Here is an 18,386-nt window from a genome sequence, read left to right on the forward strand (position 1 = left end):
AATTTGGGGCTCGATTGTGGTCCTAAGCTGAGGACTATGTCAAAGACAATTAAGTGCTGTGGCATTTAGCTGGTAACGGTAGAAAATGTTCGGTATTTAGGACAGCCTTTCCGAAGCCTAAATGGTATTTCTGGACAATAATTTCCTTGAATCCCAATTTTTGACTAGAAAGGATTTGTAGAGTGAAGTAAAAAAATAATAGAACGCCTGTGGCAAATGGAAGAAGTGGCAGTACCAGGTTCTTTGGGTGCAGTCCCAAACTGGAGCATTATTTGAACACTGGCATAAACGAAATCAGTCGATTGCAAAAGGCAATTCAGATTCAGATTCAGATTCAGATTCAGATTCAGATTCAGATTCAGATTCAGATTCAGATTCAGATTAGTTTATTTGTATGCCGCCCTTCTCTGGGAGGGACTCAGGGCGGCGAACAACTCAAAGGGGGAAAAAGGGGACATAAACACAATACACGTAATTAAAATACACCAAAATCACACAGGCATACAAGTCGAGAGGGGAGGGGAACTCATCAACCCCAGGCCTGCCGGCACAGCCAGGATTTGACGGCTTTCCAGAAGGCCTGGAGAGAGGTGAGGGTCCGAGTCTCCGCGGGGAGTTCGTTCCAAAGGGCCGGAGCTGCTACAGAGAAGCCCCCCCCCCCCCCCGGGTGGTAGCCAGGTGGCATTGGCTGGTGGACAGAACCCGGAGGAGGCCGACCCTGTGCGATCTAACGGGTCTTTGGGAGGTAATTGGCAGCAGGCGGTCTCTCAAGCAGGCGCAATGTTATTTGGAACAACGTACATCCTGCGGCGATACCCTTAGCACCAATCAACAGGAACATGTGCCTATCCTGGGTCCTTGGGAAGGTGAAGGTGAATCCTAGGTCCTTGGGACTTGATAGGTGAAGAAAAATGCCACATCCAGTCAAAACATCTGGCTGAGAAGAGATTGGACTACCATTTGTCTGAAATGGTATTGGGGTTTCCTGCTTGAGCAGGGGATTGGATAAGAAGAAGTCCAAGATCCCTTCCAACTTTGTTATTCTGACTGTATGGCCACACAAAACTTTGTACGACTGGTGTAAACTTAGCAAAACCAAGGAACGGCAGTGCAGGGTGCCAAGTTTCCAAATAGCATCCAAATTAAAATAAGAATCTGAGGCAAGAGATTCCTCAAAGTTCCAGTTGATTAAGAGAGCCATGTTGGCACAGCTGGGAAAACCCAAATCTGAAAGCTTCCCGGTTTCCCGCGCCCAGTTGAAAGTTCACGGTCCTGCCCCAACACCCACAAGTTAATCACGTGGTCCAATCTTTCACTGCCACGAAGACAGGTTCCTCCCATCCGGATCCAGCCAGGTGCAGAGACAAGGTAAACCTTGACATTCAGAGAAGAATGTTATTATGGCTACACATCACCCAACTTCACATAATCCTCCCTCCTCCCAGTTTCCCATGATAGAAAGTGTGGCAGGCCTGAAGTCCCCCCCCCCCCAAAAAAGATGACTTGCAGGTCTGACACAGGGTTTATGTGATCTCAGGGGGTCCGGAAGAGAAGGGTGTGACGTATGTAAGTGAAGGAAGGAGGGTAGGGGTAGGGAGAGACCAAAACAACTTTCAACCTTCTTGCTGGCTTCCCCATTGACTATGCTTGTGGGAGGCTGGCAGGGAAGGTCACAAATGGTGATCATGTGACCATGGGATGCTGCGCTTGGTCGTATGCAGTGGTGGGATTCAAACCTTTTTACTACTGGTTTTGTGGGTGTGGCTTGGTTGGCATGGCAGAGGAAGGATATTGCAAAATCCCCCATTCCCTCCTGATCAGCTGGGACTCGGAAGGCAGAGAATAGATAGGGGCGCGGCCAGCCAGAGGTAGTATTTATCGGTTCTCTGAACTACTCAAAATTTCCGCTACTGGTTCTCCAGAATTGGTCAGAACCTGCTGAATACCACCTCTGGTCATATGTGCAAGCTGCTTGGCAAGTGTCCAAATATTGTTCACCGGACACAGGGCTACTGCAACAGCTAGAACCTCAAGGACCTGGCGTACGTTCCTTTTTGCTCTGCTGTTGTAACTTTTGAACGGTCGCTGAATGAATGGCCACAGTTTGAGGATTATGTGTTCTAACCAAGAGCATGAAGCAAACTCCTTATCCCGACAAAAACCCCTTTTATTAATTGACTGTGAATTCTGCTCATTCTCATCCAGCAAAGTCTTTCAAGGGAGGATTTACAGTCACAGACCTTATCTGACTTGGGGAGCAGCTAGGCTGACATCTGCAAAACTTGGCAAGGAGTCTCGGAGAGTCACAAACCAATTAAGCAAACTAATTGTCTCCTGAAAACTCCACTCCCCTTTCGCTCCTCCTTTATTCCCTATGGGAGGGGCCATTCATCATCCACCTGTGACCTTACTTCCAAGTTGACCCCTGTTCTTTAGCTCCCTTCGTCTGGCAATTCTGCGCATGCGCACACTGGAAACAGGCTCCAGCTGTTCTTCTGCCTCACTGATGTCTGACTCTGAAGGCTGTCAGATGGCTCTGGCCCCCTCTCTGCCTCCGACGCAGAGCCCTCATCAGAGCCTCCCCCAGACTCCAGGACTGGCCCATGTTCCTCCCCAACCTCCTCACTGTCCGAATCTGCTGCCAGCTTTGCTGGCTGCTGGCGGGCCACAACCATACCTGTATAGTTAAAAAGAAAACCACTCCAACTTGTAATTATGGGCTACTACAGGTTTTCTGCCATTACCAGGGATTGTACTTTCAAATGTTACATGTTCAGTTTCTGAGAACCACAGAGCTAATTATATTTGCTATGTGGCCTGCAGGAAAAAATGACATTTCAGCACATGTAGTGCACCGTGCACTGGTTCAGCATAATATATGAACCCAGTCTGTGTCCTTCATGCAAGAGTCAAGCTGGTAGACCCATCATCTTGACATATGCCCAATTTCAATCAATTTCACTATAATTTATCTTTTTGCAAATGCCTGCTTTTATAACTCTTTAGCTTTTAATACAGTTTTTGCATTCTAACTTAATGTTATGTACTCAGCATTAGTGACAGGAGAACAGTGAAAGGAAAACAGATGTGAGCCAGAAGTGATGAATTTAGGTGCTGAAAATATGTTGAAGGAGTATATGAATCAATATTGGCTATTGGCTTTTATTTTGAATTGCTCATGTTGCTATATAATTGTTACTGATTAAACCAATATTTGCTGTTTGCTTCTGATATGCTATACTGCTAGAAATCATTTATTAAGAATTAAGCTTTGTTATTGGCTTCTGCTTATATTATGGTACAGTGTCAGAAATTAGTTGTTTTCTAGCCTAGCAAATTGTAACGTTAATACTGGATGGCATTACTGCAAATGTTAACTCACTGCTCTGTCTCGCTTCTATTCTTGGCTTCAAAGCTAGGCACGTTCTTGAAAAAAATAGAAGAAATTGTTACACGGGAATATGAGGCCCCATAGATAAAGGAACCAAATTAGGGAGTTTTCCTGGCTCATAAATCCTTAAAGCAACAGTTCTCACTCAACCTGTGGGACGCAACCCCTTTGGGGGTCGAATGACACTTTCAGAGGGGTCGCTTAAGACACGGGCACACGCCAGACAGACAGACACACACACAGAGAGTGAGTGAGAAACACACACACACACAGAGTGGCAGATATGGGGGGAGGGAGGAGAGAGAGACAGAGTGATACAGAGAGAGAGACAGACAGACACACACAGAGAGAGAATGACAGATAGAGACAGGGAGGGAGGGAGGGAGGGAGAGAGAGAGAGAGAGAGAGAGAGAGAGACAAAGAGCCAGAGAGAGAGAGACAGACAGAAAGAGAAAGAGAAAGAAAGAGAAAGAAAGAAAGAAAGAAAAAAAGAAAGAAAGAAAAAGAAAGTGGGAGAGAGAGATGAAAGAAAAAAAGAAAGAAAAAGAAAGAGAACTTATGACCACAATTGAGCCCAAAATTTTGGTTGCTAAGCAAGAGCATCGTTAACAGGGGTGGGTTTCAACCGGTTCGCAGCGGTCCCTGCGAACTGGTTGGTCAGCGAATCCTGAAGTAAGTAACTTCCGGGAACGGCGAAGGGCCCATCCAAGCGCCCGCGCTCCCTACCCAGTTTTGACGAGTTCTGCGCTTCCACGCATGCGCAGGATGCATACAGCGCCTGCGCAATCCTCCAGGAGCAGCTGGAGCATCGCACAGACACTAGTATGCATGCGTGCACGTGCGTGAGGACGCCGCCGGCCCCATTCCAACCGGTTCGGTTGGAACGGGGCGAGAAACCCACCCCTGATCGTTAAGTGAGTTTCACTACATTTTGTGCAACTGTGCAACGAGTGGGATGCACCGAACAATGCTCAGCTATTTCACATTGCGCATACTGTCGCAAAATGTAGCAATGTAGTTTACCGTTGTTATATTAAGACTGCTACATCATGCTTCAAGACAAAATTTCATTTATTTGTAATTAGAAGTAAATATTTCACAATATATCATTGCATATTATTTTTGTGATTAAGCACTGCTTTAATTATGTTCAATTTGTAATAGTGAAAATACATCCTGCATATCAGATATTTACAGTGACGTGCGGTGAAGCTTATGGCTGGTGAGGCAAAAAGAAAGAAAGCGGCTTTTGCCCCCCCCCCGCAGCAACTATGTCCGAAATAGAGGCATCCCGCGCCCCGCAGCTATGTCTGACCCAGCTGCGGGGCGCCTCTATGTCAGACAGAAGCAGTGGGGCGCTTTCTTTCAGCTTTTGTCTACCCCGCAGGGCAAACACTTCCACCTTGCAGGCGCTGGAGCCGCAGGCCACCAGGAGCGTGGCACGACAAAACCGCACTTGACTAAAGCACGCCCGATTAAACTGCGTCGCTGACATCATCAACAGGGCGACAACAGCGAGTGCGGAGAAAAAAGGGCGCTTTAAATAGCGCTTTGAAAGCAAGCCGATTCAACTTAAGATAAGTTGTTAGGGTTTAGGGTTAGAGTTAGGTTTAGGATTAGGATTAGGTTTAGGGTTAGGTTAAGGGTTAGGGTTAGGTTAACGGTTAGGTTAACGGTTAGGTTTAGGGTTAGGTTTAGGGTTAGGTTAAGGGTTAGGGTTAGGTTTAGGGTTAGGTTAAGGGTTAGGATTAGGTTTAGGGTTAGGTTAAGGGTTAGGTTTAGGGTTAGGTTTAGGGTTAGGTTTAGGTTTAGGGGTTAATTTTAGGTTTAGCGTTTACAGCGTGCTTCTGTCTCTGCGCTGTTGTCGCCCTGTGATGACGTCAGCTACGCAGTTTCGTCGAGCGTGCTTTAGTCGAACGCGATTTTGTGGTGGAACCCACCAGGAGTACGTCCCGCCTGCAGCAGAAGAGTGCCGGTTCCTGCCCAGGCTGGAGCGAGAGCCGTGGAGACGAAAGGTGAAGAGGGGTGGGTGGGTGGTGTTCCAAGAGGCCCCTCCCCTTTTTGCACTCCGCAAGACAGGCCCGCAGCGGCAAGAGGCTCAGCTCCGCTTCTATTCCCCCCCTTCCGCTCCAGAGAAGCCGGCCGCGGGTGAATCTCCGCAGCCCCGATTCCCTCTCCAAGCAGCCCCAGGAGGAAATGGGCCAGCCCCACTTCCCTCCCCGGACTTTCCGGCAGCAGAGGACCCGCATTCCGCTCCTCCTTCCAAGCCCCGAGTGGCCAGCCTTAGCTCCCGCCACTTTCTTTCAGAGCTCCGGCAGGCCTGCCGAGGAGGAGCCCAGACAAGGCTGGAGCAAGAGCGCGGAGGCGAAAGGCTGGCCACTCGGGGCTTGGAAGAGGGAGCGGAATGCGGGTCCTCCACTGCCGGAAAGTCCGGAGAGGGAAGTCCCAAAAACCAGGTGGCCGGCGTGCGCATGCACACTGGCCACATGGTCTGTGGGTTTCTGCTGCTCCCATGCACATGAAGACCAGCTGGCCAGTGCACATGAGTGTGCTGGAAACCTGAAGAGCACCTGGCAACAATGAGTGTGCCCACAGAGAGGGGGGGGGGTCTACGTGCCACCTCTGGCACTCGTGCCATAGGTTCCCTATCAGGGGTTTAGGCAATTAACAACCCAAAGATTTCAAATTATTACAGTACAGATAGTTCTTTGAGCCTGTCTATTACAGTGTTGAAAGAAATGTCCTTCTGGGTTCAGCTCCAAGTGGGGAAAAAGACACTGGAGACATGGAGGCTGCTTGGAAAGATGGTTTATTGTTGGACAGGGCCACATGGCTTGAGCCCTGACCAGAAAAGGTGATCACATGTTTCAATGTAGGTGAAGAAGAAGAGAAGGGCTGAGGAAGGGGCTTGCTAGGCTTTTTATACCCTGTTTAGTCCCACCTCTCTGTTTCCTGTTCCTGTGTAAGAAATGTATTCTGACTGGTTATCAAACTCCCATGGTGCCATGCAGGGGGCTACTCTCTAGGCTGTGATGAGTTCTCAGATGCCTTGTGGTCAGTTGAGTAATATCCCTTCCTCCTACAGCTGCAGTGAGGAGAAGTCTTTATTATGTAAAGTGGGCTAGCCGGGCCATCTTAATGGCCCATTAGCTGGGGATGGGCAGAAAGCCATAGGCAACTATTCTGTCTTTTAAAACATGTTTCTTTTCACATCCAGAGAAATATTCTGCCTTTTCAATATTTCCTAGGATATTTCATTTTTCTGGGAGAAGGCTGGATGATAACTTCCCACAACAGTCATAATTCTTAACGATTGTAAAATGTCACACGAGTGATCTGATTTTATGAGCTTTTTTTTTTTTTAACCTGCAGCTCTTGGAGGAAGGATGAAGGGAAGCAAGCCACGGGACTCATCACTGCCTCCTTCCTCGAGAGCTTCCTCGAGAGCTGGGGACGGCCAGCCTCTCCCGTCACTGCACCCTTCACTCGCCTTTCACCCAGAGGATCTCCTAGTGGGGTGCCTGCCATTTCATCTCCCGAGAGAAGCTCGGGAGAGACATGCAAACGGCCGCAACTCGAGGCTCCTGAGGAGGATGCTGGACACCAGGAGTGGCGGTGGCACCCGCTGCTGCTCTTCTGCTGCTCCCAGTAATGCAGGCTTGTTGGAGAGCATTAAGTTGCAGGCGCACCAATTCCAGCAGCTGCGCTTTCCCTTGAAATTTGCTGTCCCAGCAACCCGAAGGGGACAATCTCCCAGCGGCATCTCAGGCGCTCCCACCCTTAGCCGCGAGGGAGTGAGGACGGCTGGGTGCAGTTTGGCACCTCCTGGTTCCCCTCAGATCATCGTGGGGCCTCGCCCGCCTGCTCGCTCACATGGCCTGCGTGCTTCCAGCAGAAATGAGAAGCGCGGGGATCTTAATGTAGTAGGGGGGGGGGAAGCTGGAGCGGGAGGTTAAATAAACAAATTTGGCTTCGCTTCCTTGCGTGGCAAGAGAGAAAGGTGCCTGAGATGCCCCTGGGAGAATGTCCCATTCAGGTTGTCCCCTTACCGTCCCTCTGCCGCCCCCATTGCCTCTTAGCGCCCTCCTAAGTCATCCCACCGCCCACCAGGGGGCGGTACTGCCCACTTTGGGAACGACTGCTGTAGAAGGACATGACTTACTGTTGGGATGGCATGCTTTTTTATGGTATAAGGGAACTAAAATACGGGGTTATTTTAGAAGACAATATCCTACCGGAGGCTTTGTTACTGAATTGGGAGAAGATCATAAGGCAATATTATTGAATTGAATTGAATTGAATTGATTATATTTCTATGCCGCCCTTTTCCCCGAAGGGGACTCAGGGCGGCTCACAACCCAAGTCAAAGTTGGGGGGGATACAAATAAGGAAAAAAGACGGACAAAACAATACCACAATTTAAAAACACACAACAACCATACCATTCAAGGGGGGACAAAACATTATCTGAAAATTCCAGTCTGGCTATCAACTATTGAAGCTTTTTCATATCCAATAATATACAAAAAGGAACAAACAGTTAGATATGGTGAAATATTGAATGCAGAGGGTGAACTTAAGTCTATGCAAGAGTTGAAACAGGAAGGAATAGGAATGAATTGGTTTTCATATGTGCAAATACAATCTAGATATGATAAAGATCGTAAAATGGAAGGTTTCTATGATAAAATGACTGAATTAGACAAAACTTTGACAAGTACTGATGAAAAAGTAATTAAGAAATTATATGGACATTTACTACAGGTTAAGTTAAAGGAAGAGCAAGTTAAAGAAACTATGATATCTTGCGGGAAAAAATTTGGACATGGGATTGAACTAGAGAAATGGCAGTAATTGTGGTCTCAAAATTATAAAATGACAATGTCAACAGCATATAATGAAAATTTGTATGTTTTATAGGTGGCACATACCCCCAACGAGAATAGCAAGAATGTTCAAGAACAAGTCGGAAAAGTGTTGGAAATGTCATCAGACACAGGGTTCTAAGAGCCGAGATGGCGCAGTGGTTAAATGCAGCACTGCAGGCTACTTCAGCTGACTGCAGTTCTGCAGTTCGGCTGTTCAAATCTCACCGGCTCAGGGTTGACTCAGCCTTCCATCCTTCCGAGGTGGGTAAAATGAGGACCCGGATTGTTGTTGGGGGCAATATGCTGACTCTGTAAACCGCTTAGAGAGGGCTGAAAGCCCTATGAAGCGGTATATAAGTCTAACTGCTATTGCTATTGCTATATTACCATATGTGGTGGACTTGCATAGAAGCTAAAAGATACTGGATTAAAATCCACACGTGGTTGGAGAAAATGATACAAAACACATAAACTTTAAACCAGAGATTTTTTTTTATTGGGAATCATACCAGAAACATATAATAAGGATCTGAAATATTTGATTGTAAATGTTTTAACGGCAGCTAGAATTGTATTTGCAAAAAATTGGAAAAACGAGAAAATACCAACGCAGGAGGAAGTTATTCGAAAAACAATGGAATGTGCTGAAATGAGTAAACTGACATTCGAAGTTAGAGAACAGGAAGATGAACAATTTTATAAGGTGTGGGATTTGTTCTATCAGTGGTTAGATAAAAAAATAAGGAAATGAAAAATCTTGGAGAAGTCTTTCATATTGTAATAATAGAATGACATAGGTGATAGGAATAACAATTGTAGTTGAACATATGATGTACTATGATAACAATGTATCTATGTATATTTGATGGATAATCTGTGACTTTATATACAACTGAAAGTGGTGATGCACAAGTACAAAATGTTGGAGAATTTTTTCATATTGTTAAGAACAATAGAATGAGATAGGTGATACTAGAATAGTGGTAGTCAACCTGGTCCCTACCGCCCACTAGGGGGCGTTCCAGCTTTCATGGTGGGCGGTAGGGATTTGCTGTAACTCTGCTTTATGAATTTTATAAAGTAAAGTTACTTCCCTACTTTATAAATCACCATTTCTGTGGAACCGGTGGGTGGTTAGAAATTTTTACTACTAACAGAGATACAAAAGTGGGCAGTAGGTATAAAAAGGTTGACTATCCATGTACTAGAAAGACATATTATTACTAAATAAATTAATAATGATGCAATAGAAAGTTGCTATATACATGAATCTAATCTCTAGAATATTTGTTCAAAATGAGGGAATAACAATTGTAAACTGAGCATATGATCTATAATGATAATAACGTACCTATGCATACTTGATGGACAATCTGTGATTTTATATATAATTGAAAGCGGTGATGCACAAATGCTTGTAATCAAACGACATGCTAGATGTATATGTAATTGATAATGGTTTTATGTTTCGTATTTTGTTTGTCTTTTTCTAAAAATAAAAAATAAAAACTTTTATACAAAGAAATATCCTTCTGCACTCAGGCCGTCCTATACCAAATAATCTTATTTACCAATTTACAAAGTGTTCTTTTCTTACTATTGTTCTGACCCAGGCTTCACAAGAACATGAAGCCAACTCCTTGTCCAGACAAAAAACCCTTTTGTTAATTTACTGTGAATTCTTCTCATTCACATCCAGCAAAGTCTTTCAAGGGAGGATTTACAGTCACAGAGCTTATCTGGCTTGGAGAGCGGCCAGGCCGACATCTGCAAAACTTGGTAAGGAGCCTCAGAGAGTCACGAACCAATTAAACAAACTAATTGTCTCCTGCAAACTCCACTCCCCTTTTGCTTCTCTTTTATTTCCTATGGAGGAGCCTTTCATCATCCACCTGTGGCCTTACTCCCAAGTTGACTCCTGTTCTTTAGCTGTTTCCTTCATCTGGCCACTCTGCTCATGCGCACACTGGGAACAGGCTCCAGCTGTTCTTCTGCCTCACTGATCTCTGACTCCGAAGGCAGCTGATAGAGCCGAGGTGGCGCAGTGGTTAAATGCAGCACTGCAGGCTACTTCAGCTGACTGCAGTTCTGCAGTTCGGCTGTTCAAATCTCACCGGCTCAGGGTTGACTCAGCCTTCCATCCTTCCGAGGTGGGTAAAATGAGGACCCGGATTGTTGTTGGGGGCAATATGCTGACTCTGTAAACTGCTTAGAGAGGGCTGAAAGCCCTAGGAAGCGGTATATAAGTCTAACTGCTATTGCTATTGATAACTGTCAGAGGGCCCTGGCCCTCTCTCTGCCTCCCACAGAGAGCCCTCATCTGAGCCTGTTGTTGTATTTGTGCTGATAAATAAATAAAGGGAGACTAGTATAGATCTATTTCAAGCTATTTAGTTCTCATCAGCTAGCCATACCCTTACTGGGATTTGAACCTGGGCTATATTACATACTAGGCAGACTTCTTAGCCATTAGGCCACAGGCTCTTATCCGTTATCAGCGAATATATATATATATATTGTGGTGAACAAAATGGATGCAATATTAATCCACAGATTCCGAATGGCCGAAGGAAACAGAGACAGGTAATCTAGGGCTCTCTTTTAGTGCATCCATCTCTCAAGATCCCCTCCTGGCAAATTAGCCATCACCTGGATAGTCTACTGGCTTTATGTGAGCTACTTAATCGACACAGAGAATCCCTCTTTGGCCACCTGCTGCGTCTCTGCTTACAGCTCATCTTTTTATCTCCAAGAACACACCCCACGGAGTTATATTTCACTGCTCCAAAGTTCCCCGGACAATGTTTTCCCCACCGAGTTTGCTTTGCTTCATCTTCTTCTCTCTCTCTCTCTCTTTTGAGTTGTTGGTTTGTTTGGTGAGGACACCTCTTTAGTTTTCTTGCTTGTCCCTCCGACGCAAACAACGTTGGCCTTCCTTCGTAAGTGGCCTTGGTGGGAAAGAAGGGGGCAGTCGGGGAAGCAGAAAAAGACGACCGGCTCTCCTTCGTCAAAGAAATTTGCGGGTTCAAGATGGAAGACTCTCAGCCCAAGAAATCTCCAAAGATTGAAGCCCTTTTGACAGGTCGGGGAAAAGCGGTGATTATACTGTAGGGTGGGGTGGTGACAGGTGTTGGAATGTAGCCTGGTGTGGATTGTAAACCATGGTTTGTTGCTTTGGTGTCTTTGTGAATCCAACTAGTTGTGGGTTAAGCAAACATGTTTTTGTATATACTGTAAACATGACCAGGGATTCATTATTAGTTAGATACTTTGAATGATAAATAACTAGCCGATAACCTGGCGTTGCCCGGGTATTTATTTATAGGGGGAAAATGTCTGGACCAAACGTAATTTCTAATCTTGGATTTTCCCTCTTACCTGAGGGAACCCCTTGTGGAGTACTGTGAAGCTGTTACCATGGCAACTCCACTGGATGTACAGTAGAAGCCATTTAAAGGCACAACAGGTTGCATCTTAACAGAACACCGAGGGGTTTTAGGGGTGTCTTACCCCCACAGTATTTTTTCCCAAGAGAGTAAGTCATTTATGTACCAAGTTTGGTCGAAATTGCTCGAGGCGTTCCAGAATTATGCTGGAACACACACACACACACACAAATAAAAAGTGTTTTTTCTTTTGTCAAAGCACCTGGTGTGCCCAAATATGGGAGGGAGCATACTTCTTCTCTTTTGCCTTTCAGCTCCACCCTAGAAGCCTTCCAGGCAGACAAACCTGGAAGGTTTGTGTTGTGTTTGTGTTGCATTTTTGCTGATAAATAAATGAAGGGAGACTAGTATAGATCTATTTCAAGCTATTCTCATAGAAATTTTTTTGTGGGGAAAATAAGAAGAGGAAGGAATATTGCATGTGTTTGCTGGCTTGAGTTACTTACAAAAGTAATAAAATATAATTTATAAATTTTATTAAATATCTACTCCATCCTTCCTTAGTCTCTGAACTCAAAATACTTCATATTTTTGTTCTAGCGATAAGATAGCGATCTGCTTGCAATAAGCCTTGAGGAATGGTGGATATAAATATAAACAAAGCAACACTCTACCCAGTCACATATCACATTTAAATAGGATATAGCACTTAGACTTATATACCGCTTCACAAAGCTTTACAGCCCTGTCTAAGTGATTTACAGAGTCAACATCTTGCCCTCCCAACAATCTGGGTCCTCCTTTTACCGACCTTTTCCAAGGTCAGTAAATTGAGGACCCAGATTGTTGGGAGGGCATGATGCTGACTCTGTAAACCGCTTAGAGAGTGCGATAGAGCCGAGGTGGTGCAGTGGTTAAATGCAGCACTGCAGGCTACTTCAACTAACTGCAGTTCTGCAGTTCGGCTGTTCAAATCTCACCGGCTCAGGGTTGACTCAGCCTTCCATCCTTCCGAGGTGGGTAAAATGAGGACCCGGATTGTTGGGGGCAATATGCTGACTCTGTAAACCGCTTAGAGAGAGCTGAAAGCCCTATGAAGCGGTATATAAGTCTAACTGCTATTGCTATAAAGCACCGTGAAGCGGTATGTAAGTCTGAATGCTACTGGCATGGAACTTTGAGCCGGTTAGAATCGAACTCCTAGAGTGAGCCATGAGTTAGCCTGCAGTACTGTATTCTAACCACCAGGGCTCTTCATGATGTGATCATGAAGTTAAGAAGAAGAATCAATGAAAATAAAAAAAATAAAACGTTTCCATCTCTCCTTAGGTCCTGGCCCTGGATGTTATAGCTTACCTCCAACAATTGGATTTGTCAATCATGATTACACCCGCTTCACCAGCCCTGCTTATTCCTTTCGTCAGAGGCTCGACAATCTTGGTGAGCAACAGCAGCACTGTTGAACATTTGCAACTAGTAGGATGGGGGCAGACGTGGTGTTCTGCCAGGTCGGACTGGTTCAGCCAAACCAGTAGCGGAAATCGCAGGTGGGGCTACACACCCTCCCTGGCTCTATTTTGCCCTATTTAGGGATGTTTTTTTGAGCAAAAGCGTATGCACGGAGGGTGGGCAGGGCATGTGCAAGCAAAACGCACGTGCCAACAAACACACATTTGCAAACCAGTAGGGAAGGTAAATGAAAACCGCCTCCGGATGAGGGTGGTTAGTCGCAAGAGATTGTTCCCCCCAAAACTTCCACTTTGCTTGCCATAAGGTCGCAAAAGGGGAACAGGTGAGCCCGGGACGCTGCAACCGTCATAATGATGAGTCAGTTGCCAACAGCCCGAATTTTGTTCACATGACTATGGGGATGCTGCAAAGGTTGTAAGCAGGGATGGCTAAGCTTTTTGTCCTAGTATGCTGAAATCGTACCCAGGGACACAATGCAATGCACTCTGCCCCCTGCGCATACCTGCATGCGACCCCCCCACCGTCCCCCCACCTCACCGCGCCTGCACATGACACACACACACACGCCCCATTTTGGGCCTAGCAGGCCTCCCTGAAGCCTCCTGGGAACAAAAACGGGCTGTGGGGGAGGGGCACACGCCCTGTGTCCTGTTTTGGGCCTAGCTAGCAGGCCTCCCCGAAGCCTCCTAAAACCAAAAACGGGCTGTGGGGGAGGCACCTCCGTGTCCCTTTATGGGCCTAGCAGAACTCCCTGAAGCCTCCTGGGATCAAAAACAGGCTGCGGGGGAAGGGCGCACCCGACATGTCCTGTTTTGGGCCTAGCAGGCCTCCCTGAAGCCTTCTGGGACCAAAAAGAGCTTTGGGGGGAGGGGCATACCCCTGTGTCCCATTTTGGGCCTAGCAGACCTCCCTGAAGCCTCCTGGGATAAAAAATGAGCTGTGTGGGGAGGGGCGCACCAGCCATGTCCCGTTTTGGGCCTAGTAGGCCTCCCTGAAGCCTCCTGGGATCAAAAACAGGCTGCGGGGGGAAGGGCGCACCCGACATGTCCCATTTTGGGCCTAGCAGGCCTCCCTGAAGCCTCCTGAAACCAAAAAGAGCTTTGGGGGGAGGGGCGTACCCCCGTGTCCCATTTTGGGCCTAGCAGACCTCCCTGAAGCCTCCTGGGATCAAAAACGGGCTGTGTGGGGAGGGGCGCACCAGCCATGTCCCGTTATGGGCCTAGCAGACCTCCCTGAAGCCTCCTGGGATCAAAAACGGGCTGCAAGGAGAGGGGCATACCCATGTGTTCCATTTTGGGCCTACCAGGTCTCCCTGAAGCCTCCTGGGACCAAAAAAGAGCTTGGGGGGGGGGGGGGGAAATGCCACACCCCTATGCCCATACATGTGTGCGAGACCCCTCTGTGCATGCATGGTGGAGCTTAGCTAGGGCAACGGCTCATGTGCCCGCAGAGACGCACACCATAGGTTCACCACCACGGGTTGTAAGTGTGAAAAATTGTCGTAAGTTACTTTTTTTCACTGCCGTTGTAACGTTGAACAATCACTAAAGGAACTGTTGTAAGTTGAGGACTACCTGCATTCAGGGTTCAGTACCTGTGGGAAGTTTAATTGTTGACTCCGTAGACTCCTCCTTCTCATCCTTGGCACCTTTGCAGTATGTGGACTTCAGTCTCTCTCAGCCTAACCCACCTCACAGGGCTGTTGTTATGGGGAAAATAGGAGGCAAGTGTGTTGGATGAGTTCGCCTTCCTGAGTTATTTGGAAAAATAATAAAGGCGGGATATAAATATCCCCCAAATTCCCAGAATTCCCCAGCCAAATGCTAGAATAAATTAGCCCTAAATAAGAAGATTCGTTTACAAATGTTTTTCTTTCTTTCTTTCTTTCTTTCTTTCTTTCTTTCTTTCTTTCTTTCTTTCTTTCTTTCTTTCTTCCTTCCTTCCTTCCTTCCTTCCTTCCTTCCTTCCTTCCTTCCTTCCTTCTCAGCCCACGATGCAAGTCCTGGACCGTGTTATTACGTGTCCCCTGAGCTCACACGCTTTGGCAGGGCAAAGGGCCCTTCTTACTCCATGCTGGGACGAGCAAAACCTGCAGGTAAGACTCAAGCAGTACTGGTGCCGGGGGGGGGGGGGGGGAGAGGAAAGAATGTGGAAACAAGAAAGAAGGAGGGAGGGAAGGAGGAAGGGGGAGGGAGGCAGGGAAGGTGGGAGGAAAGAAGGAAGAAGGTGGAAGAGATAGAGAAAGGAAGGAGGGAGGGAGGAAGAAAGAGGGAGGGAGAGAAGAACAGAAGGAGGGAGGAGAAAAAGGGAGGAAAGGAAAGAAAAAGAGGGAGGAAAGGAAAGAAGGAGGGAGGGAGAGGAAGAAAGGAAGGAAGGAAGGAAAGAAAGAAGGGACAGCAGGAGGAAAGGAGAAAATAAAGAAATAGGAAGGGAAGAAGGGAAACAGGGAGGAAGGGGGGGAAGAAGGAGGGACGGAGGATGAAGTAGAGAGGGAAAGAAGGAAGAAGGGAGGAAGGGAGGAAAGAAGATAGGAAGGAAGGAGGGAGAGAAGGAGCAAAGAGAGAGTGAGGAAGGAAGAACAGAGGGAGGGAGAAAGAAATGGAGGGAGAGAGAGGAAGAAAGAAAGAAAGGAGGAAGAGATAGTGGGAGGAAAGGAGGAAAGACAGAAGGAGGAAATGAAATAGGCAGGAAGGAAGGAGGGAGGGAAGAAAGGAGGGAAGGAGGGAAGGAAGGAAGAAGGAAAGGAAGGAAGGAAGAAAGAAAGGAAAGGTAGAAGAGAGGGAGGGAAGGCAGGAGATAGGGGAGGAGCAGGGAGAGGAAGAGAGGATGGAGGAAGGGAGGAGGAAAAGGAGGGAGAGAAAGAAAGAAAGAAAGGAGGAAGGGATAGCAGGAGGAAAGGAGGAAAGAAAGAAGGAGGAAGGGACGAAGGGAACCAGGGAGGAAGGGGGAAAGAAGGAGGGAGGGAGGATGAAGGAGAGAGGGAAGGAAGGAAGAAGGGAGGTAGAGAGGAGAGAAGATAGGAAGGAAGGAGGGAGAAAAGGAGCAGGGAGAGAGTGAGGAAGGAAGAACAGAGAGAGGGAGGAAGAAATGGAGAGAGAGGAAGAAAGAAAGGAGGAAGGGATAGCGGGAGGAAAGGAGGAAAGAAAGGAGGAAATGAAATAGGCAGGAAGGAAAGAGGGAGGGAGTAAAGGAAGAAAGAAAGAAAGGTAGAAGGGAGGGAGAAGGAGGGAGGAAGGAAGGAAGGAAGGAAGGAAAGGTAGAAGGGAGGGATGGAAGAAGGAAACTGGGAGAGAGAAGGAGCAGGGAGAGGAAGGGAGGACAGAGGGTGGATGAAAAGGAGGAAGAGAAAGAAAGGAAGGAAGGAAGGAGGAAGGGACAGCAGGAGGAAAGGAGAAAAGAAAGAAGGAAGAGGAAAGAAAATAGGAAGGGAGGAAAGAAAGAAAGATGGAAGCAGGACGGGAAAGAGAGAGAGAGAGGCAGGCAGGCATGAGCTGAGGGACTCTGTTCTAGGGATTCATTACTTGGCCCCTGGTTCCTAAGGCCATCTCTCTCTCTCTCTCCCTCCCTCCCTCTCTCTCCCTCCCTCTCTCTCTCTCCCATTACCAAAAACTCTCTAAACTCCACATCCCTCTCCTCTGCCCCTCCCCAGGTCTGCCTCAAAGCCCCGGACCGGGTACCTACAGCCCGGAGAAAAAGCCAGGAGGGCCCAGCCTTCAGCCGAGGGCCCCCTCCTTCTCCATAGCTGCCCGCACCAAATCCCGCCCGGTGGACCTCGTTCCATCTCCCAACAGCTACGTCCTCCCCTCGCTGCTCAGGGCACGGACTCCCAGTAGACCCTCCAAGCCCACCCGGGCCCTCCCCGCCAGGAACGCGAAAAGCAGAGCTTCCAAGGACCCTGGCCAAGCCCCAGGCCCGGCCAGCTACAACCCCCAGGCATCTTCCGCCTGCTTCTGCCGACCCCCAGCTTTCTCCATGCTGAAGAGGCTCCAGAAACCCCCCAGAGCCTTCCAGACTCCGGGGCCAGGAGCCCACAGCCCAGAAAAAGTGACCATCCACAAGACAGGGGCGCCTTCATACTCTTTTGGGGTCCGACACTCGGAATATCTCATGCCATTCATCCCGGATGCTCCAGAGTGGTAGGGCAACTGAACAGCCTGGCCCTTCTGGAGCACTTAATTTTTTTTCTTTTAAAAAAAAAGTTATTCCTCATGAATTCTTGATTATTAATTATTTTAATTCATTTTTTTTTTTACAAAACGAATGCAAATTAATAGAGAGTAAAAGCAGGAGAAAAGAGAAAAGAAAAGAGAAAAGAGAATTAGTTATTAGCCAAGTGTGATTGGGCACACAAGGAATATGTCTTTGGTGCATAAACTCTCAGTGTACATAAAAAGGCATGAAGGAAAGAAGGGAAAGGAGAGGAGGAAGGAAGGAGAGAAGAAAGGAGGGAAGGAAGGAGAGAAGGAGAGAAGAAAGGAGGGAAAGGAAGGAGGGAAGGAAGGAGGGAGGGAAGGAAGGAGAGAAGGAGAGAAGAAAGGAGGGAAGGAAGGAGGGAATGAAGGAGAGAAGAAAGGTGGAAAGGAAGGAGGGAAGGAAGAAGGAAGGAGAGAAGGAGGGAAGAAAGGAGAGAAGGAAGGAGGGAAGGAAGGAGGGAAGATAGGAGGGAAGGAGAGAAGGAGAGAAGAAAGGAGGGAAGGAAGGGGGAAGGAAGGAGAGAAGGAAGGAGGGAAGGAAGTAGAGAAGGAGAGAAGAAAGGAGGGAAGGAAGAAGAAGTAGGATTGTTGTAAAATAAGATGGGTGTATGGGATGGTAAGAAAGCAAGCTCAATTATATTGTCAATTGTAGGGGAGAAAAATTGTTATAAATACATATTATTAACAACAGTTATGAGATTATATAATTGTGAATGTATATATGAGAAATAATTTTTTTTTTAAAGGGCATGATGCATTTGTCAAGAATCAAAGTACAACACTTAATGATAGTCATACGGTACAAATAAATAAAATAAAATAAAATAAAATGAAATACAATAAAATACATTAAAATGGTTAACTCCCTCTGGGTGACTTTGGACCAATCACCAGGTGACTGTGAGTTCTAGTTCCGCCTTAGACTTGAAAGCCAACTGGGTGACTTTCGGCCAATTACCAGGTGACTGTGAGTTCTAGTCCCGCCTTTTACACCAAAGCCGGTTGGGTGGCTATGGGCCAATCCCTCTCTCAGCCCAACCCACCTCACTGGGTTGTTGTGAGGAAAATAGGAGGAGGA

General features: G+C 47.0%; 1 protein-coding gene across 1 annotated transcript; it reads left to right on the forward strand.

Annotated features, from left to right (window-relative positions):
* The first annotated feature begins 11,289 nt into the window (after positions 1–11,289).
* On the forward strand, positions 11,290–17,255 carry CIMAP1D (CIMAP1 family member D). Its single transcript, XM_087704980.1, has 4 exons — positions 11,290–11,341; positions 12,975–13,085; positions 15,103–15,210; positions 16,765–17,255. Exons 1-4 carry the CDS (start codon positions 11,290–11,292, stop codon positions 17,253–17,255), a joined length of 762 nt encoding a protein of 253 aa, XP_087561106.1.
* The last annotated feature ends 1,131 nt before the right edge of the window (positions 17,256–18,386 follow it).

This window comes from Thamnophis sirtalis, unplaced genomic scaffold (genome assembly GCF_051295495.1).
Source record: "Thamnophis sirtalis isolate CommonGarterSnake01/CBP01778 unplaced genomic scaffold, rThaSir2_p1.2 scaffold_1, whole genome shotgun sequence".
Lineage (NCBI taxonomy): Eukaryota > Metazoa > Chordata > Lepidosauria > Squamata > Natricidae > Thamnophis > Thamnophis sirtalis.